At 49.8% G+C, this 22,011-nt stretch overlaps 5 protein-coding genes across 7 annotated transcripts; 2 read left to right on the top strand and 3 right to left on the bottom strand.

The window, feature by feature from the left end:
• Positions 1-30: 30 nt before the first annotated feature.
• Positions 31-9,059, top strand: LOC131214463 (uncharacterized). Its single transcript, XM_058208836.1, has 6 exons — positions 31-1,709; positions 1,798-2,142; positions 5,248-5,436; positions 6,373-7,004; positions 7,071-7,302; positions 7,367-9,059. Exons 1-6 carry the CDS (start codon positions 31-33, stop codon positions 7,425-7,427), a joined length of 3,138 nt encoding a protein of 1,045 aa, XP_058064819.1. The 3' UTR covers positions 7,428-9,059.
• A 133-nt stretch (positions 9,060-9,192) lies between these two features.
• On the bottom strand, positions 9,193-17,016 carry LOC131210412 (solute carrier family 25 member 16-like). 3 transcript variants are annotated; one of them, XM_058203657.1, is made up of 7 exons: positions 16,778-17,016; positions 15,643-16,166; positions 14,416-14,642; positions 14,111-14,305; positions 13,731-13,887; positions 13,502-13,643; positions 9,193-10,188 (listed from the first exon to the last, which is right to left on the bottom strand). In XM_058203657.1, exons 2-7 carry the CDS (start codon positions 15,716-15,718, stop codon positions 10,014-10,016), a joined length of 972 nt encoding a protein of 323 aa, XP_058059640.1. In that variant the 5' UTR covers positions 15,719-16,166; positions 16,778-17,016; the 3' UTR covers positions 9,193-10,013. The 3 variants fall into 3 exon arrangements, with proteins under 3 accessions (XP_058059640.1, XP_058059648.1, XP_058059657.1); XM_058203665.1 differs by having other exon boundaries at positions 16,846-17,016; XM_058203674.1 differs by having other exon boundaries at positions 16,925-17,007.
• A 494-nt stretch (positions 17,017-17,510) lies between these two features.
• On the top strand, positions 17,511-19,711 carry LOC131206394 (nucleolar GTP-binding protein 2). The gene has a single exon (XM_058198930.1). It carries the CDS (start codon positions 17,572-17,574, stop codon positions 19,636-19,638), a length of 2,067 nt encoding a protein of 688 aa, XP_058054913.1. The 5' UTR covers positions 17,511-17,571; the 3' UTR covers positions 19,639-19,711.
• Positions 19,642-20,348, bottom strand: LOC131206396 (uncharacterized). The gene has a single exon (XM_058198931.1). The coding sequence runs from the start codon at positions 20,346-20,348 to the stop codon at positions 19,764-19,766; it is 585 nt and encodes a 194-aa protein (XP_058054914.1). The 3' UTR covers positions 19,642-19,763.
• Positions 20,349-20,375: 27 nt separating this feature from the next.
• On the bottom strand, positions 20,376-20,851 carry LOC131206397 (EKC/KEOPS complex subunit Lage3). Its single transcript, XM_058198932.1, has 2 exons — positions 20,705-20,851; positions 20,376-20,634 (listed from the first exon to the last, which is right to left on the bottom strand). Exons 1-2 carry the CDS (start codon positions 20,728-20,730, stop codon positions 20,376-20,378), a joined length of 285 nt encoding a protein of 94 aa, XP_058054915.1. The 5' UTR covers positions 20,731-20,851.
• Positions 20,852-22,011: the final 1,160 nt, after the last annotated feature.

Raw genomic sequence — 22,011 nt, 5'->3', positions numbered from 1 at the left:
GCTCTCGTGTCACCGTTCAACGGCGTCCCGATGGAACGAGCCGGACAGTATGGCCGGGTCTCGTACTGCCCGTACAGTGACTCCAGCTCGTCACTCCAGTCCTATGTGCGGCCGTTCGACACAGTGAGGGCGCTCCACGAGACGGTCGTCTCGCTGCGGACAGCTCTAGAGGAATCGCGCCGGGAAGTCGACCAGCTGCGCCAGCAGATCAACGTTCGGGACACGGTGGAACAGGGGCTGCGACAGGCTAAGCCTCCCGAGAGCAGCGACCCGACAAAGCGTGGTTGGCATCGCGAAGCTCCTTCGACATCGATTGCCCCGCAGCAGTCCACTTTGGATACGAATCCGGACGCAGCTACCGAACTCGGGGCCGACATAAAATTCAAAAGATTAAAGAAACGTAAAACGAAACCGCAACCCCCGCCCGAAGAGAGTTCATCTCCAACGCCAACCAACGAGGAGGACAACGGGAAGGATAAGGCACCACCGCCCGACACGGGTCGCTCGAAACAGTCGTCCACGAAGGATGCCAACACGACCCACCAGCAGAAGGTATCTGTAGTTCCCGACATACACATCGTATCGCTCCCCGGCACGGGCACGCACTCGGCAATGGCATCGCGAATCGACGTCAAGATTAAGGTGTCGTCCAACATCAACATTGACGGGAGTAGCTCCGAGGGCGAATCTTCCGAAGCGAAGGACACCAGAGAACCAGAAACAGTGGAGTCCAAGGAAGGTGAAGACTCGGTCGATCGTACGCCCGACGAGGACGATGAGAAAACGCTGGCCGAGCGGGCAGATCTCGGCGAGGATGACGTCACCGTGCGCGAGGAAGTCGTCGGGAAGGGCGAGGACAACCTGCACGTTAGCGTGACCACCGAGGATCAGCTTTCCGTGCGGAAAAGCTCGGAAGCAATGGGCGTGACACAGGTTTCGTCGGAGAACCTGCACATTGACATCGACCGGCAGTCGAATGCTTCCATTTCCGAGGGCGACAACTCCGTGTTTGCCGAGGACCTGCCGCCAGCCGTTCAGCAGGACACCGATGGGGAGGAAGGAGAAGGGGGTCACGGTCGACCCGTCACCGGCAGCTACACCGTGACGGATCTGTCGGACCAGCGGCGGAAGGTGAAGAAGAGCGACTCCGAGAACCAGGAAGAGGTGGACGATATCGAGCTGATCTTTTCGTCGGACGACAACGCCAAAGACATCACGCAGGAGGACCTGGTGTCGATATCGGACTACGAGCCGTGGCACGAAGCGGGCCAATCGGGCACACCGGTCCTGGTGAGCTTCGCCGAGATGGGCTCGGACCACGATCGGACCGGGCGTTCCCTCGAGCGGAGCGACAGTGAGCCGCCGGACGGTGGCTACGAAGGGCTGGAGAAGGGAAAAAGTCTGGAGAGCCAGGACTCGCTGAGTCTGGAGAATATGAAGAAAAGCTTGGACTTTAGCACAAAGTCGTCGAGCCTGGAGAGGGAAGGAGCGGACGGTGGATCCACGCCACTGCGCCAAGACAGTGGGCGGCAGGACGACAGCTTCGACATCGGCGGACCGAGCTCGCTGATGGCCGCCGGGGCCCTGGGTCGTCGCTGGACCAACTACAACGTGCTGATCGAGACGGACATCTCGAAGTGTGGCATCACCGAGGAAAACATTCTGGAGATGGGCCGCCGGAACACGTGCCCCAATCCGCCGGCCTACCGGTAAGTCTGAGCCGGGTGGACAAGGGACCGATCCCTGGGCCACGGTGCGAAATTGGTTTGTGCTGAAGCGGTCCTTATTACTCCCCAGACCGATCATTCATCCGACTAGCCGCGGGCAACCTTCGGGAGCGACCAACCGGAGCCCGCTGGCGGTAAAGTTTTCGCGCTCTCCGAGGACCTACTCGCCGCACCAGTATCTGCCGCCGGGCAAAACGCTCCGCACCGTCATCGCGGCGGACAGTGGCGTGAAGGGTGCGTCCGGGGACGAGGTGAAACGGTCTCGGGCCGCCCAGACCGACATCTCGGCCGTGGCGGCCCAGCAGTGGCGCTCCGAGACGCACCTGGCCGGCTCGGAGTTCGTCCCGGGGCTGTATACGCTGCCGTCGAAGTTCGTCCCACCGCCGCCCGGCGGGAAAGGTAAATTCCCGCTCAGGTAAGCAACACCCGCCCCGGGGGGATTCCGGGGGTCCCAGCGAGAGTTATTATTCGATTTCGTGGCGTTCCTGTACACCTAACCTTTTGTCCCGTTCGCTAACAGTGTGCTTGGTTTCGCCACTAACCACTTCCCAGTGCCAACACTTTACTCTCTGCACACACTCTTGAGCACAGGCTTACAGACGGTTACAATTCGGCAGCGGAGCGCCCATCTCTCGGACCCGGAGCTCTATTGGTTTCTCGTGCTCGAGTGCACGGCTGAACAAACAGCGTCGACATCCGATCCAGGTTTTGGTCGGCACTCCGAGTTGTTGGGTTCTTCATCGTGTAATGATACACGTCAAGCTCATCAAAACATAAGATTGAGTTTCTTTCCGTTACTCCATTGGTGTACAGGACCCGGACCCATGCTTTGCATTGAGTCAGCCGTACGGTGCGAAGGTAATCGCGGAGTTTCCAGTCAACATACAAATCGTGGGCCGATGTTGGTTCAGCGTGGTCTCTGGCCGACTGAAAATCGAACCGAACCGATTGTTGAATATTTTAAAAGCAAAATCGACGGTTAAAGTATTCTTCACGTTCGTGGAATTTGCAAAGGTCTCGCAACTCTTAAACCCTTGGTACACAATTCTTGTTTAACATTGAAAGACTCTTTCGCCCCAGTGTGTTCCATGGTTCCATTATCACCGATTCTTCGACGTCAAATCTGCGAGTGTGTCTACTCAAACTGGATGACAAGATGGGATATCGAGCGTTAAGCTTCCTCAATATTGCTTCTGCAAATCGTGGCTCATCGCTGTAGGTTGGCCCCGGGGCTGAGTAATGTGAGCAGGATTTGCAGTGATTTGATCCATTTTTCGCCTATGTGTGGCGCTCCGATGGATGGACTGCGATGAAATCGAGCTCTGTTTGCCCTTCGCTCGTGCCACGGCCACGAGATCGATAGTGCCGCCGAGGAAAAACTATCCCTTTTTGGCGGATGAAGGAAAACAAACACCGAGGTTCGCCGTTTTTAAGGCACCACGCGTCGAAGCGGGTGTTCCGCGAAGGACGGGGGCCATTTTGCGGATCAAGAAGCAGAAGCATTTATTTTCATCTTGCCAATCATTCCACCGACGCCAGCAGCGCAATCTGTGCGACGTCCATAAATTTGAACGTTTCTTTTTCTTCGTAACTTGATTTACTTCTCCGAAAATCGAAATCCAAATGGAATACAGACGGAACACGGTTCCCGGGAATGCTTCGCGGGGCGCAACTAAATGTCAACCGCAGTTAAAGATCTCGCTTCCGAGAATATTTTACCGTTTGCCGTTTTTTTTTAATCTTTCCTCCTGCTGTCTAATTCCCAATCGTTACAGATACAACTTGGAAATGATACGGAAATATGCATGCGGCCAATTAAATGCTTAAGTTCGAAATCTTTTCCTGGAATTCGCGAACTTAGCTGCTGCTTGTTGGATTTGCTCTTTTTAAAGCTCGTACACGTCTTAAAGCTTGTGGAACGACATTTCACACGCTTTAAAGAGCCTTATCAGTTCGTTATCGGGCAGGGCTTGAAGGCTCATCTTGCATTCCTTCCAAATTAAAAGGTGGGAGTCCCGTTTGGCAGCCGTGTCCTAGTTGCTCGTAGATGGCATTTTCCTGAAACGACCGTGTCTTGACGCCCGGCATTAATGCAGCCGTTGGCATTATGGTTGTGAAGCGACAGACATTGCCGTAGGCGGTCGGGCTCATAATTTTGCACGCCCATAATCCACGCAGGAATGGTAATTGGAAGAATTCCCCGTTCCACTCGTGTGGAACGAATACGAATCCAACAAATGAGACCACGCTCGGTCGGTTCCCCAAGGATTGGTTTTCGAAAAATACGCACTTGCCAGCTAATTTCATACGGTTCTGTGGCTCCTAACGGGCGCGCGCGCCACTCCAGTGACTCGCCACTCAATGTGAACCCTGAAGGCCGATACTCAGGCCGGTATTACTTTGCCCGGTTCCGTTTGCAGCCTCAAAACATATGAGTTCTGCTGGAAAGGTCATAGGACTACATGTCGAATCCGGTTCCGTCCACATCCACATCGCTGTGCTGGTGTCGATGCCGGTTTGGTGAACCATGTCCTCCGGCACCACCGCCCCAGATCGTAATCCGGGGTGTCAGAAGTTATGAGATAATTATTTTAAAAGCGTTCGTCGAGGTCACCGGTAAGTCCCGGGAAGTTTTCATATCCAAAGTTGGAAAGCAAAATGTGGCATCTGCTTCCTCACCGGGGGTCGTCCATCGATCGCTGGATGTCTGCTATCTGTTTTATCAATCAATTATGGTCCTCAAAACGTTTGCTACAAAGATATCCTTAAACTTATGTTTTCCTTTCTACGATGTGTTATGAGGCCAAACCATCCGGATGGGTTTAGTTTCTCGTGTAAAAAAAGAATGTCTTCACACTTCCGAACCAGAGCATCTGGTCGTCGTGCCTCGAACGAACGTGCAAAAAGACCTTCGGTCCTTAATACCGATGCGACGGCACTTTTCAATTGTCATCCCGGAAGCGCTGCACACGTTGCTTGTTGCTGCCCCCGTTGCCGCCGCTAAACTGCGCGAGTGTAAAGTGAATTATCATCGAGCTTCCGGTTCCATCGAACCGGGTCCCTTCTCCTTCGAACGTGGCGCCGTGTAGCGTGACTAAACCCCATTTCTTGGATCGCTTCGCGTGGACAAAAAACCAAACCCTCATTGTCTCAGATCATCTTCGTGGCACTTCGGGGGAAAACCCGGCGAACGTGCCCTTCTTCGGCGGGCACTATCTAGGCGGATCCAAGCTTTAAAATCTTAATTGATGTAAATTTAACGTCGTGCGGTTCCTGCCACTGCCACCGGCGGTCGGGCACGGCTTTTCCAGCCAATTGTTGTGTCGCCTTCAATACGCTACCGTCAACACACACATAAGCACACTAACACACTGACACCATCCCACGTCCCAGCCATTAAGTAGGTCCTTCACAGCGCGGGCCCTCCTTTCCCTGGCAAAGTCCTTGATGGGCCGTGTGAGCCTCGCGCTGAATGCATCTTTTGATCTTTTGCTCATTTCACGCCGCGGGCCGGTTGCAGACCGTCGGACAAAACGCAGGAGGCACGCCGCGTGCTGCTGAGTGATATTAACTTCACCAGCATGGTCCCGGAGCTGTCTCGATCGGCCGATCATCTGTGCCAGCATCAGCAGGACGAGAACGGGGACCCGAACCGGTCGCCCAACTACTGCAAAGGAAACCTTCTAAGAACACCGGAAGCCACCAAAGGGTACGACGCTAGGACTAGGACATATCAATCGCCATCAAGCGACGCTCAGCTGACAAACAAACGCCGGACAAAGAGACAGAGGATTCCTACCGCCAGACTGAAGACATAAAACCGACTAGACGGCAGCCCGATGGAGACGCCATGCTGCACACACACGCGCCCATTGGATGTTTCATTTCAACTCCGTCGAAAACATCCATTTGTCGTGCCGTTTTTTGTTCTTCACAATCCTTGGTTCATCTCGTTTGGATATTGTTTTCCGTTTCATTTGGGGCGTGCGCTGAATACCAATCGGGTGGAAGAATTTCTATCGTTTGATTGGATCGCAACTTCTTTCTTAACTTACCCAAAAAAGTATTAAAAATCGTCGACGTTTCAAAAACATGTTGATGGGAGCAACATATTACACTTTCTGGTCGATTTTGGATCCATTTTGATAACAATCTGGTAAAAGTGTCAGCCATTTTCGGGCGTTGTTTATGGGTAACTTTGAAACGGTAAAGTTCATCAGTAGGCTATGAATCAGTTCGGTTGTCAAATGCCTCCACCGTTTCGAAAATAATACTCTATTCAATAAACATAAAAAAATTAATATCTCTATGTTAGTATAGAGATATTTATTGTTTTATGTTTATTTTTCCAAGAATTGGATTCGAAAATTGGAGGACGGTCTCAAGCACTCCTGTGCAAGTACAGCGAAATTTTACTTTAACTTTTCTTTCGTAAATTCTTCCTTTTCCATTATTAAACGCTCTTCTTTAGAACATTCTTCGTATGCAGATTATTTTCATCAATTATGCTTTGGTTTGTTTGCACAATGCATCAATAAAATAAATCAAAGTCCTGTGGCCATTGCATTGGCCACAGCTCATTCTGTTGGCTGTCTTCCAAGCTCTCAGATCTAACACGAATGTTCCACTTTCTTGCCGGCCGCAGGATTCCGCCCAGCTTCAGCATGACCTCACCGGGTGTCTCGCAGTGGACGGTCAACGAGAGCAGCATCGCCACGCAAACGACCCAGACCGACGCCTTCTGGACCAACCGGGGCGATTCGTTCGATTCGTGCAAAAGCTACTCGGCCAGTTCGCGGTACTCGACGCTCAGCAAGCACCACCGTTCCCGGAGTGTCCCGTCGATGCGGTGCGCAATATGTCGCCAGAACCACCAGAACACGGCCCTGCGCCCGTCGGAGAGCATGCACTACACGCCGCGGGTCACGTTTCAGGACCAGCCGCTGATACACAAGATCCGCGGTTCGCTGCCCGATCTACGGCATGACTGCAACTGTCCGCGGCGGTACGGTGGTCCATCGCTGTACCGCATTCACGGCGATTCCGGTGGCTCGACGGACAGTTTGCTGGAGGAGGCCGAAGAGTTTCTGCGTCGCTCGCTGGAAGGTGGCAACATGCTGCTGATGGAGGATTCCCTCGATGGCGGGGCTCAACCACCGACCCCGGTTCCTACGACTCCGGCGGGTTTATCGCACAGCGTGATGCACGGCCACGCGGGACATCCGCATCATCCGACGGCCAAACATCGTCGCTGTTCCGAGAATGACATACAAAGAGGTAAACATTTGGCGTCCAAATTCCCAGTTCGCAGGTCTAATCGATGGTTTCTTTGTCCCGGCGTAGATTTCATCCCTTCAAAGCACGCGCTGCCATTTTTGCCCAAAACGGCCAAATGTCTCAAGCCGGGCCACCTGGCCAAGGTTATTTCACGATCGGGGCGCATCGTGGTGGGTCGCGTCCGGTATATCGGACCGCTGGCCGGTGCCGATTCCGAGGACAGTTTCATCGGGCTTCAGCTTCCCAACAGTATGGGCGAATGTGATGGTACGATCGATGGGAAACGCTTCTTCGAGTGGTAGGTAGCGCCGGCCCGGCGAGTTGAGAACTGGCCAATAATTCCTCCGCCATTCCCGTTTCAGTGAGGCACTGCACGGTATCTTTGTGCCGTTCAAAAAGGTCGTCATGGCGTGGAATTCATAAGTTTGCCACCAGCGGCGTCGAGCTTTAAGGATAAATGATGACAAATGGTGGTGCCGTGGATCGTGGAACTGAACGCAGTGTGATACAGGGATAGGGGCGCGTTTGATTGATGGCTAACGCAAAGGATTTATCGATTTTTGACTGGTCTGCAAAAAAGAAGACAAAACCACTTAAAGTAAGGGCGTTGCACTTTGGTTGGGGAGGAACCATCCCCTTGAAACCGGAATGTCAAGGCAGACAGAGAGAGATTTGGTTAGAACTCAAAGTTGGCGATTGGACATTAGGGGCGATGCGCTGGTCACACAGAAACAGGATTGGACAGTCAGCAAAATTAGAATCAATACGGTTCGTTAAGAATAAGCTCTTTGTGGATTCGTAGGTATTCGTTAGCCAACTACTATCCCCGTAGAGTGGAACTGGGACATCTACAAGTCACGGGGGGTCCCTCGAGACACCGTCGTTCGGATCGAACGAAAGGCGCAACTTATTTTTGATATCGGTGTATGTAGATCCTTTGTAGTGTGGACCCTTCCGCAGAGTTCTACTGTTGTTGTTAACCGCTGTGTGAGTATGTGTGTGTATGTGTGTGCGTCTGAGAGAGCTTTCCAAACAATACAGTAAGGTTTAGGGGCAGGTTTCGCGACGGACCGGACCGTGGTCCAGCCCGCAAGACACAGGATTTGTTATGTACGGTTGTCAACTATCTAGTCGTTTAGAGGACATACCCAGAGCCCCATTCATTGGGTCAATGCTCTTCTCAGTGTAACCCTGAGTGTAGTTCTAAAGAACTCTCTCTCTCTCTCTCTCTGTCTCTCTAGTGTATAAGTGTTTAAACCGGTGTGAATGAGAAAACAATAGCATTCGCCGTTGGGCGAATGTTCCTCATTAACAAATTCTTCTCGAATTATCCTTTTCCTTAGCAGTATTTTACCAGATATTTTATTCACTAAAGTCGATCGTGCCTCAGCATAATTTTACATTAAACTTCATGTATGATAATTGCAGTAATGTACCTAATGATGCCTTTTTGTAGGTTTTGTTGCCTGGCAGCTTTTGCGACAATCTAATTATTGTGTGTTGTTTTGTACATCGCGACAACTTCCATTCACGCCCATTTTTTTGGCAACACCCTCTGGAGACGATCAACGATCGACTAGATCATAGACACTAAAATCTAGTCAAAACCGAGTTCTGAGCAAGAACGCTGCGCACACACTGTCCTACCAAAGCGACCCGAAACTCTCCGCTTTTGTTGACCGCGATTGCCGATAGAGAATAATGCCCCGAATCTACAGCACTGCATCCCACCAATAACACAGCATATTGTAAAATAGTTACATGTGTTTGAAACAAATCCCGTCAATCAAGAACGGAAGAGGGAAGCCTCCGGAGCATCCCTCAACATTACGCACTAATCCAGCAAAAGGAGCCCGCTTGATCCGACATTCTTATGATGTAGACTCGTGACTTTGAAGGAAGAACCGATAAAAATATGATTGTTGAACAATGTGTTAGCCTGTAAGAACCTGCAGCTATCTTTCGACATCTATTTGGTAACCATGCGTAGCGCCTGATACGCGCGCCATACCCTAATCCGTGTACCCGAGTATACCCGTAAACAGTGTAACAATACTATTGAAACATACAATAAAGAATACTGAGATGGACATTTATTTACCGCAGCAACACAACACGCTTGTAAACTGTAACAGTCCCCGAAATAAAACTGGCTACGAAACGTATTAACAAAATGATATATTCTCTCTTTATTCATTCGTTCCCAGTCCTCAACATATGTGGTGTAGTAGTCTTAAGTAGGTTCGTTAAGAAAGAAAATGCTTGCAGCCTAACAGTGCCGCGACGCGATGCATAGAACGGAGTGATAGTGGTAAAAATCGCACAGTCTTTATCTAATTGTCATTTGTCGGCCTTAAGAGTAGTATGCTACTAATTCTACAACCTCCACATTCCGTCCACGCAGCCAATCTGCTCGGCAAGAAAAAAGTAACGGCTCTCCATTGCTTTTGCGTTTCGGATCCTCATAAAACCGTTTATTAACTGAATAAAGGTCAATGAAAAAATCGTTCCCTACTCAAAGCTGACATGGGTGATCTTTCTGCTAGTTTTAAGTACAAACATGAAAAGCACGACACGACACCAGATCGTATTCTTATCAGAAGTTGTTCGCCTAATTTTGTTCGATTTCTTAAGGGAGAATGCCAATCACACCACGTCGTTCATCCATACATCACTGATGTACTGAATGGCGGCGAAGGGATGTCAACACAAATAAATAAGTATATTGGAAGCCCCATTGATCTTCGGTTTGCATATCGTATCGGGTCCCTAAACAAGAACGGTCACATCTCGGTGCACAATGAAACGAACAATCTAACAGTGTTGAAAAAATAAAAAACAAAGCATTAAAACATCGTCACCTCAAACGCGCCTCACTGGCCACTGTCGGTGATTATGAGTCGGGGCTCGGGCCATCTGCAGCCGGTCTGCAGGCCGGAAGGGCTACAGCCCCCTGGAGGTAAGCTGGTAAGGTTGTGGTGGTGGTGGTGATGCGCACTTGGGCGCAGGTTATATTTTCATGCCCGTGTCCAGCTTGAGCGCTTGCTTCAGCACTTCGTAGGTCGAAAAGGATACGGCCACCATGGGAATGGCGCGTAGATAGTTGATCGACATCCCTCGGTATAGGCCCCGGATGATGCCGTTCTCGTTGTAGATGATGGATAACGTTTTCCACATACCCATGCTGAAAAAGTAGATTAGCGGACAATTAAAAGCGGATATTAATAAAGGGTAACGAATGGCCAGCGTTATCGCCACCAAGAAAAGACTGAATGAAACCTATTTTTATACGTGCGGAGTGCTAATTAGAATATACTGAAAAAAGTGAATTAATTAGATAAAGCGATAATAGACTGAAGCCACCGCTGGATGGGCACAAGCATGTTAATTAGCAAATTGGGTGTTTTTATGTACATTTAGTGTCAGTGATTAGTCGATATGACTGCGTCATAAAAGTTGAGAATGGTATAAAAAAGCTATACATTGGTTACTTGGATTAATTTAAGGAGGGCATCTATGATTCGTTCGTTTGAATGAACTTTGGACGTCAACGAACGACTATTAATGTCTTCAGCGATCGTGCTCCTTTAGATTTTTTGGGGTGAAATAGTTAAAAATTTACACTTTTTTTACATAAATTAAAACTGCGTTACGCTAATGTGGGTTAAATATAAACACTGAATCGAAAAGTATGTGATTTAGCAACGTCAAACCTTTATCTATGCTCATTTAAATTCATGTTGGAAATCGCGCCGCGCTTCTAACGGTGTTTTGGTATCATTATGAAATGACCCGAAAACAGATTGGGTAGCCTTTTCACGTATCTGAATACAATTAACCAGGGAAAAGTAGCGCAGAGGTCGCAATGTTCAGTTCACCTTCACGGAACCCGTTTCCGTGGCATTCCGAGTGACATTAGAACCCGCCCTTGTTCGGCCCAAAGAGAGGCTAAAGGTTTTATGGGGTCTGATGTGCCTTGTAGTGCCCGATAAAAACCGGATCGATCTCTACGATCTGACAGGCGATGACGATTGTCATGCAGGGTGCAAGACTTTTTGAGATGGGAGCATAAGCATACTAACTACAGGAACTACGCCTTTGTCGTGCCGACGATTGAAACAGAAAGCCAGTAATATGTTTAAGCAGTCCGTCCGGCCGGCCCGTCGCCAGCCGTATCGCTACTATCGATCAGCAAACTAAGATGTAAATGGCGAAGATCGTGCATAAATTATTCAATCAGCTATCGATGGGCGAAACGGCGAAGATCGGGCAAACAGTTGACCGGTTCGCCGCCGAAGACGAAGTAAAAAGCGCACGCACGTGGATGGAATGTAAGCTGGCACTCATCTCACGGATACCCACCTCCTGTATTTGCATCGATCGCGTCGCGTTGTAGCCGACCGACCGGTTCATTTCGCCACGTTCGCGAATTAGTGTTCAATAGGGCAGGGCAGTGTTGTTGTGTACAGTGTACAGTAGACGGTAAGTAGTGTCATCATCATCAGCCGGCGTCGTTGAACCGAAGCGCCAAAGTTGCAGGTTATTGGTTATTGGACAGCACAAACAAACCACCACCAGGAATGATGACATTCCATCGCCGTGTCGTTGTCGTCGTTGTTGTCGTGGTCGGTCGATTGTTGCGTTACCCAATCGGCCGCACAGGGAGGGAGACAAAGTACACCATAAGACCCGGACGATCGTTTTGCGAGTTATTTTCAACGGGTGCCGGCCACAATCGATGTAACGACCCGATGTAAGTTGTGTTTCGTGATTTTGTTGTCCGGCCAGCAATACCCGCGCGAATCACCATGCGAAGTAATTATAGTTGAGTCCCGATGAATGGATGGCCACCGATGGGGGCCCGAGAGAGAGAGAGCCGATCCGCGCGCAGGTGTTTTTAACGATCATTTTCGATTTTTATGACCACAGAGCCACCACGGGAAACCACCAAACCCAGTGAAACCATCACCATTAACCACCATCAGTGGGATTTGTTTTTTCCAAGCCGAATGTCAAGCGAACGAACGAGTCATGAAGGAAGAAGATAAAACACAAATAGTTAGTAACGAAAGTGAAAGAAACCGCAGAGACCCCGCACAATAGGAAAGAAGGAAAGGCTACCGACCGCCGGTACACAATGGCCACAAGCGAAAAACGCTCCGTTGGTTAGGATTAATTACATCAATGTTTTGCCGAGGTCTGATGACGTTCGCGTACAGATTATGTTTCAATCTCCGCAGGGTGGCCGGCATTCGCGCGCCCGGAAGGCACACTGCCATCGCAGAAGAAGCGATGGATTTCGCTTCACGTGGATGCCGTGCCGTTAATTGCCGTGTTCCGCAAAGGGTTGAGCCGACCAGCGGCTGCATAGTAAACTTCCTGGTGGGAATTTTGATGCGTACTGGACTTTACGGGCTGCCAATGACTCGAATCAATTTAATTCTGTTATTCGCCAAGGTCCCATCTCGTTTTCGGAATCGGCAAAGTATGGCACAATCTGCCCGGACACTGCGCACCATTCTAATAAAATCTTATCAGGAGTCGCATCATTCTTAACTTTTGGTGTCTTTTGGTGTGGCCACACCAACACGAGCGGGACCGTTCAAGACGCTCGAACCAGGAAATCAAAATGAAGCACATCTGTAATTGTTTGCCGTAGGGGGCATTCGGGAGAACCCGGATGAAAACGCGACAACGCTTCCGAGCGGACAAGAAAGTCCAAAATAAAACAGCCAAACCGGTTGCCGCCCCAACTGGTGGCAAAACACCGCCGGCATCCGCACCGCCCGCGGCCGCGTTATGAGGCGCGCTGTGTTTGGGAAAGATTTCATCAGCGCATTACACAATGCCCAAATGACAAGTCGACGGTGTGTTGGCCACTCGCGCGAATGCCACGCTGGCGAACCGGCCCTCTTGGAGCGCTGACCGTCACCGCCACCGGCCGATGATCAGTGATACGCGATGGGAAAGTTTATCATCACGAACGCGTCGCGGGCGAACCGTGTCTTGACCGGCTAACCTCGAAACGACATTCCACCGCTCCAGAGCCCCACGTAGCGCGCGCGGTGTGCTTGTAGAGGGTGAAATTTGTAAATTTTAAAACACGCTCTTTTTTATGACGCGGTTGCCAACACGTGGTTCCGTGACGGGACATCGAATCAATGCGTCACGTTTTTCAGAGGCGGCATTGTGCAGACCGGGCCCAGTGGTTATGCAATCGCGAATATGCAAATATGCTCGGTCAACACCGACACGGCCAAGAGCGGAAGAGATCGATTGAAGAAGGCACATATTTTAGCGACCCACTTGAGCGTCCGCGGCACCCCTTTGTTTGCGGAGTGTCCCTTTCTGGCAGAGGTTTCCCTTTTCGACTATTTTTAGTCTTTTTTCCGCATGGCGAACGTCATCGGCCACGGCCAGCACGTGAATGGGAGTGCCAACGGAGTGAGTAGTGCGATAAAAGCGAATGGTGATGTCGACGGAGCCCCGCTGCTTACCCGAATTTGGCCGTCTCCGGGTTCATCATGGCCAACTGCATCCGCCTTCGGGTCACGTCCAGCGGATAGGAGAAGGACTGTGCCACGGCCCCGGCAAATCCTCCGCACAGGAGTTTGGCCGGCACGCAAAGAACCAGCCCGCCTGCGCATTAGAATGTCGGGTGCACCGAGGGCACATTAGTCACACATGCGAACATCGCCACATTGGCCGCTACGATTGATCACTTACCGGTGTTTCGATCACACTTCTTACACGTCACTCCCGGTGCGTACTTCATGCAGACAAACTTTAGCATCTCGAAACAGTAGAACGAAAATCCGGCGTAGGGTACCATCCCCATCAGCGTGGGCACAAAGCCGCGGTACAGGGCGCGAACTCCACCTTCCTGCGCCGATGGAGACACCAAAATTTACGATTAGTTTAATTATGCAAAATATATCGCTATCGACATCGGTATTCATTTCAAAACCAAAGCCATAAATTGCATGCTAACAAATAGAACGACTTCAGGTCAAATTAATATTCATATTGGCAAGCCACAAAGATTTTGGGGAATATTTTTAAGACGAATAGAAAAAGATAATAATAACAAGCGAAGGGTTACGTACCGTCCTGAAGATGGTTAAAGCTGTGTGTACAATCCCGTTGTACCGGTGTTCTCCGGTCACCTGAAATGCAAGTCGGGCTCGTATCGTGTCGAGCGGGTACGTCAAAGTTACGGCCGTTACTCCAGCCGATGCTCCGGCGACAAACTTATCCGCGTGCTTGATCGGCAAGTTCGGGCCAAGCACCTTTCCGAGGTACTGATAAAGATTAGGGAGAATAGTGAATGTTTGTAAAACATTTTGCTGTTTTAGGACCTCATAAGTGCTGAGCACAAGAGCCATGGTTATCGAAACAAATAGGAACCTACCTTTTTGTACATCTCAAAGGCGGTAAACTGAGTGGCAGCATACGGAAATATCCGTACCATCTGAGCACCGTTGCCCTTGTAGAGGGCAAAGAAGGACTCTTTCTTCACGATATGCTGCAGCCCACTGAACACTCCCAGATGTTTGTAGTGGATCGAGTGCGCCTGCAGCAGGATCTTAATCCGGTCGAGTGGGGCTACGGCCGTCTTCGAACACATTCCGGCCACACCTAAAACGAAGGATGATGACGGATGATTACTACTCATACTGCAGCTGTGGCCGATGGTGTTTGCTCAATCGATTCCATTGGTCTTGATGTGCACACATCCCACTGTTGCACCATCACCTCTCTTAACAGTCATTGAATGACTTTATTTGCATTTACTTTGCCAACGTATAGGAAAAAAGGGATGAAGCAAGAATTGTGATGTTTGTTTAAAAGCTTACACCTATTTAAATTCAAGTTCTATTGCAGAAAACCCCGTTTGGACTCTATTGCAACGTGACTGACATTTTAACAGAAACCGTTCCTATGGAACGGATTCGATTCCGGGTGTCACAGTAGCACAATGAAACCATCAACTTGCTTTGCGGTCTGTGAGTCGGAACGATGGCTCGCGGTCTTCCACATTTTTTTTATAGAGGCTATCAACTAGCCTTAAACCCTCGAAGAAAAAACTGAAAATGAAAGTGGCAAAAAGCGCGACATTTCCTCTAGACGCGACGGGAGGCCAAGGGTCGCTGTTAGTATCGTTCGGGAGATTTTAAGCATGGAGTTTCTTTCATCTCTTCCATGGGCCGCTGTAATGGGTCGTTAAGGTCATATGTGACGCGTAAAGGTGCGTAAAGCCACATTAACGACGGCTACTATGTCCAATTTGGTATGCAACTCGCGTGGCAAGCAGTTGATCAGCGTCAAATGAACGGCGAGTGTGTTAAGTGAGTGTTAAACAATGAAAACATGTTTTCTGTATCATTTTCAACGAAATATTTTACGGCATTTGTTAATTGTTTGAAATATTATCAATCTTCGAGAGCAATACGTGGACAGCGGTGTACTCATTTTAAAAGTGGTTAGTATGACTTGAAAGCAAACTTCAGAGATCTGGTATCCAATTGCAAGACGTTTCGCAAAGGTTTTTTGAAAATGCAGTTTCATATTTAATTTAATGAATTTTATGTTATTCGAAATCGGCGTTAGGTAGCAGTTGTGCAAAAATTCAACTAACCTCCAGCGAACAGATTTTTTACAATGAACTCCACATTCTTCCGGGACTGTTCGGTCGTTGTTACGGCCTGCGCCATGACTGCTGTTTGCTGTATGCGTTTTTCTTTTCTTCGCTCGCTAATAATGCAACGTCCATAGATTCACGCTCTTCTTCGTTGCGTTGCCGCGAAATTCACCACACGATGCCTTTTTCACGATCGATCAATCAACACGCCAAAAGTGGAGAGAAACCGCCAGCCAGTGGCGCTTCGAACGGTATTCACAGTGACCAAGCAGTATCAATAGTAAACCGCATACAGCACAATTTCCAAGGCAACACACCTGAAGAAAGGTATGTATCAGCTGGTAGGCACTGCAGCATAACACGTCACACGTATAAAAAACCAACACAATTTCCCTCCTTATCGCAGGGGGAAGTTTCGACTGAGTGCGTATGCTCAGTAGGCCAATGATCTTTTCCTCATTTTGCAAACATCGCACACAGCACTTTCTCTTATCACTTTCGGAATCAAACTGTGAGCGAAACTGAAACAAATAACGGTCAACAATAAATGCCGCTCACACCGCTGACCACCAGCGTATGTGAGGATGAGGGGCAGGCGTAGTAAAAGCAAACAATCACGAATCAGGCCATCGGACCAGACGGCAATCGATTAAGATGCGTTTCGGAGGGTTTGCGGTCAGAACAACGGTCTTGGGTCGTTTTGTTTTACAGCATGTGCGTCACTGGCACGTTTTGCGAGATTGAAACTTTTGACCCCACATCTCAAAGTCCTTCTTCACTATCACCGTGGAGGCTGCGTTGTCGGACCCGGTGCGAAAGCGTCATCGCGGAGCGTTTTTACCAAAAGAGGCGTGAAAAAGTCAAATTTAAAATTCAAAAACAAAATCATCAATTAGTTGAACTTCTGCGCGGCCACAGCACACTTTCGGCGGTACACACGAAACGTCGAGGAGAAAGTTGGCCGAAGCCGCAGGTCGAACTTGAAACTTGGTATTCTTGCGCACCGCCGAGCCTTTCGGTTGCTGCCCGGAGATGGTTCGAATTCCAACGTGCACTACTTACGCACGCGATGATGGCGGCCTACTCACGCCGCGATTTCGATACTATTTACGAACGACAACGGACCACGAACCGTGAATCGGTGGCGAGGCACGAGAATACTTTAACTTTAAACCGACCACTTTAACCGAAAACACGTACAATCACCGGGGAATTATCTATCTCTCACACGCGCATTTTTGGTGAATGCGAACAGTTCAGCGTTAAAGCCTTCGTTTACGTTTTAGAGAAACTCGTGCGCGAAACTAGTTATGAGTTTAATTCAATCGCCGGAGGACGCAGGACGAAGGTTTTCGATGTTTATTTGTTCGACAGAACTTGTTGGAACTTTCTGTTTCCTGAGTTTGACAGTCGTATTGACAGTATTTCTCAGCGTTCCCGGGCTCTGACCGCAAGTACGCACTATGAGAAAAAGGTGGTTAACAGTCATAAAAATATTTTAAAAAGTGATTTAGTTATATTTTCCTAGAATAGATAAGTTATCTATGTTCAATTCGCATTTTTGGTTTTCCATGGCTCACGCATACCACCGAACTCCGATCCAGCGAAAATGCCTGCCTTAATTTTGTTTCCCTTAATGGGTTTTGGTCTAATAATCTATCTTCACATACCAACGATAAGTAAAGAACAAATGCTTAAGAGTACTCTTAGTGGTTGACTTATCGTAAGAAAAAGTGAAAAAGATGATCAAAAACATAAAATTCATGGACAAAGATTGTTACATGCTAGCTGCTGGGTTCCGGGCTCACATAGATGGGCTGTCAAAACGCCCGGCTGGCCAATTGTCAAAACATCCTGCCGCGTGTTGTTGCGGTCCTTTTTGCGGCGTAATTTAGTCGCGCGTTTCACAAAGCCAGATAATCCAGGATGCCGAAAGTAAGTTCGCGGCCGGGGCCGCCCCGGAAGACCCAGATGAACAAGGCGAAACACTCGATGAACCCGGACCGGCCGGCCCAAGGCCTGAAAGGGGTCGCTAAACCGCGCACGAAGGCAACCATCAAGCGGCTGCAGATGTACCGGAACTTCAAGGCCAAGCGCAATCGTGATGGCAAGATCCTGACGCCGGCCCCGTTCCAGGGTTGGGTTGCCAGTGGCACAGTGGCGCGAGTTGAACCGACTCCGAAATGGTTCGCCAACTCGCGCGTCATCTCGCAGAAAGCGCTGCAAAAGTTTCAGGACGAGATGGGCAAAGCGGTGAATGATCCGTACAAAGTGATCATGAAGCCCACCAATCTGCCCATCACACTGCTGAACGAAACGGCACGCTACCAGCGGGTGCATTTGCTCGATACCGAGAGCTACGATACGGTGTTCGGCAAGAAGAAGCTCCGGAAGCGCCCGTCGCTAAAGGTTCGTGATCTGGAGGATCTCACCCGGACAGCCGAGGAGTCGGCGGACCGGTACGATGAGACGAAAGACCACGATTTAGAACGCGACGACGGTGGTGTGCGAGATGCGGTGCGCGAGTACATCTTTGCCGCCGGCCAAAGCAAGCGCATCTGGAACGAGCTCCACAAGGTGATCGATTCGGCGGACGTTTTGCTGCAGGTGCTGGATGCCCGCGATCCGATGGGAACGCGCTCGAAGTACATCGAAACCTTTCTGCGAAAGGAGAAACCGCACAAGCATCTATTCTTCATTCTGAACAAAGTGGATCTGGTGCCGATCTGGGTGACACAGCGCTGGGTGGCGCTTCTGAGCAAAGAGTATCCGACGATCGCGTTTCACGCATCGTTGACGCACCCGTTTGGCAAGGGTGCGCTGATCAATCTGTTGCGCCAGATCGGGAAACTGCATGTGGACAAAAAGCAGATTAGCGTCGGATTCATCGGTTACCCGAACGTTGGCAAGTCGTCCGTCATCAACGCGTTGCGGAGCAAGAAGGTGTGCAAAGTGGCACCGATCGCCGGCGAAACGAAGGTTTGGCAGTACATTACGCTGATGAAGCGCATCTTTCTGATCGACTGCCCGGGGATCGTGTATCCGACTGCCGAAACCGACACGGAAAAGGTGCTGAAGGCCGTGGTGCGCGTCGAGTTGGTCAACAACCCGGAGGATTACATCGAAGAGGTGTTGCGGCGCATCCGGAAGGAGTACGTCATCAAGACGTACGGTATTACTGAGTGGGAAGATCATGTGGACTTTCTCGAGCAGATCGCCCGCAAAACGGGCAAACTGTTGAAGAAGGGCGAGCCGGATGTGCAGACCGTGGCCAAAATGATACTAAACGATTGGCAACGCGGGCGGCTGCCGTTCTACGTGGCGCCGGAAGGCTTCGAAGTACCGAAATCGGTCTCCGAACGGCCGCCAACTGAAACATCAGAGGGCGGCGAAGAACAAGCGAACGAAACGGTGCAAGCGGAAGACGATCAGAAGAGTAGCTACTCGGGCGTGACGGCTACACCGACACTTCCCGAGTCTGTAAGGAAGGGCCGTGAACTGTTTCAGATACAGGACTTCCGGAAGATCAAGGTTAACCTTGAGTTCGAGAGCGAGGATGTTCGGGAGATCGATAAGATCGATCTGGAGTTGCTGGAGAAGCTGAAGGAGGAGAAAAAGAATGAGGCCAAGGCGAAGAAGGCCAACCGCAAGAAGAGCTCGGGCGGAGACGATGGCGATTCATCCGGTATCAGTGACTTCTACTCGGAAGACGAATACGACGAAGATGCGGGTCGCGTGGTGCATCGCAGTGCCAGGGAAAAGGTTGGCGATGGCTCAAAGAAACAGAAAATGTCGCCGGCTGAGACAGAGGAACCGCAACCTGGCACTAGCAGCTCCACGGCCACTACCTCCAAACCGACCGTTAAGCTTACATCGAGACAGAAGCGAGCAGTCGAACGTGCGGCGAAGCGGAAGAAGATCGGCAGCAATTTCTACGAAACGCACAACGTTAAGAATCGCAATCGAAACAAAAAGGCCGACACGGACGACTGAGTTAGTCAAGGGTGCTTTTATCTTCTTTTTCCACTAGCTATAAATATGAAGATTGAATAATAAATTCTGATTGCTTAAATCTTTAACGGACCCATTTCACAACGTTTTGTGTGTTCCGGCACACCCTAATACCTTCGGTAGAGTGCACGACTCACTTTGGCTAAGCTAAGGTCACAGACGGCCGGTATGGGATCTTTGGCTCGCAGCGTCGGCAGATAGTCCGGATCTTTGCGCAGAAGACATTGCGATTCGTAGGGGCAATCGCAAAAGTTGGCCACTCGCACCGTCCGCTGCTGCTGCTCGTTGAGGCGTGTTGCGTGCTTCTCGCAGTGTCGCTTTGCATTCCACCCCGCACCGTACGGATCGTCGACACGCTGATTGCAACTTTGGCCATCCGGGAAGCGATACTTGCACCGAACGATGGCGAACCCATCGGTAATCGTTTCTCGCTCATCCGCATCCGGTGTCATGGCGAGCGCCAGCGAAGGATAGATGAGGAAGGCAAACAGCGTCACGGCCACGAGGGCCACAATCGGTATGAAGAGGGCGAAGTATTTGTCCGGCAGGTAGACGAGACCAACATGATCAAACACTGCGGTCGGGACGAAAGCCCATACGACGTACATGGCAAAGAGCGTTTTGAAGAGTAGAAACAGTGCGAATCCGTAGATAGCCCGACCGGGAGTTGGAGCTGGTGTATGTTCCGGCATGGCTCTTGCTTCGGTTTGGCTGCGTTGTTAGTAGTGCAGATATTGTTCCGACACGGGCGGACCGAACTGATCGAGCGTTTCACAGCACAGAATAAGCGACTCCAAGAATGCGGTCAGTCCCACGCGCACGTTTTTCGGCTGCTCACCGGATAGCTCCAGGATCAGGTAATTGTCCTCGTGCTTGATCGTTTTCCTTACAAAGCTACGGTTCGGCTCGCTATCAACTCGCAGCGCATCGAACGCTATTTCCGCGTGACGCCTGCTGGGGAACGGGATTTTTAGGGATCTATAGAGGAGAGAAAGTACTTCCGGATTATGCATTCGCAAGGTAAGGTTTGTGTTCAGCATGAACTTACATGCTTGTTTCTCCAGCGATGCTCATAGTGACTAATGTGAATTGTGAATATCTAATGACTCTAACTAGCACTTGTAATTCCCAAAGAATGCATTGAAGCTTTGGCACAGAACATGAAATTAACAACTGATAAACACGAACAGTAAATTTCTTGTTTACATTGTTTTCAATTATGACATTTTACCAGCAAGCAAACGATGAACCGGTTCAGATTTCCGGTTCTCGCGTGCTGTCAAAGCTATTGATTATTGTTGTTGCTGCTCACAAATAAAATTCAGTTGCAGGGTGTTTCAAAGGTATGATTTTAAATGACGATTTCGAACAACGATGAATCATCGTCATCAACAATAATACTACACTAGGAACGCGTGTATAACATGTTGAATTTAATCAAAACACATGCAAAGAAATACAAATGTTGGCAAAAGTCCATAGATTCCCAAAAAATATATGTCACCCTTTACGATACAAGTTGCCCATAGTGCCTCGTTTCAGTCAAACGCCAGAACAGCGAAGAAAAGCATTTAGACTTGCAAGATCGCGTTCGCCCAAAATCGTGCGTGCATAAGTTTGTTCATAAAGGACTTTTGTTCATCAAACTCCCAAGTTTCAAAAGGTGTCTGGGCGATTGGTTGTCGCTTCCGGGGGATGGGAACAAAAGAATCTTTGTGAGTGTGTTTGTGTAAGGCGGTATTGCACGAATTTGTCAGAACGCGTCCGCGAGAGAAAGAAGGTAAACATTCGTTTGGTGTGTAGGAAGCGGCTGCGAGAATATCGTCATCCTGCCTGAGAAGCGCATAAATTAGTTTGAAGTGTTCTTCGCGAACTCGAGAATGAGTGCTTCTTCCTGTTTTGTGCCGGAGAAGCAGTGCCAGTGTTTCCGTTCACCTTCTCTTCTATTTGTTTCCTGTAGTTCGTGAGCGCATCAGTGTGTGGGTTTCTTGTGTAACGATGCAGTCGCCTACTTTTCGTCCTGTGAAGTCTTTCATGGCCAAGCGGCAGAATGCATGAATTGTGTGTGCTGTAATCGAATCATCATCGCCGCGACCTTCAGCGAGAGAGCAGAGCAAAGAAGAAGCGCTGAGCAAAAAACACGCCAGCGCGGTGTGCGTGCCGAGAGTGTGTCCAGCTGGAGAATCAGCGCCCTGTGTCGGCGTGCGTGCAGTGTGATTCCGTGCTTTATGCTACCATCTGTGGGTGCGTGCGCTTGGGAGCACGGAGTGTCCGCAACACGGAATCGTAAAATCGAACCCCTGGCGAACTCCAGTGTGGGGTCAGCCAGCAAGGGCCCAAGTGTGTAAGAGAGAG

The sequence above is a fragment of the Anopheles bellator genome, chromosome 1 (genome assembly GCF_943735745.2).
Source record: "Anopheles bellator chromosome 1, idAnoBellAS_SP24_06.2, whole genome shotgun sequence".
In the NCBI taxonomy this organism is placed as follows: Eukaryota; Metazoa; Arthropoda; class Insecta; order Diptera; family Culicidae; genus Anopheles; species Anopheles bellator.
The sequence above is the reverse complement of the archived record's forward strand: the minus strand, read 5'-3'. Positions and strand labels throughout refer to the sequence as shown.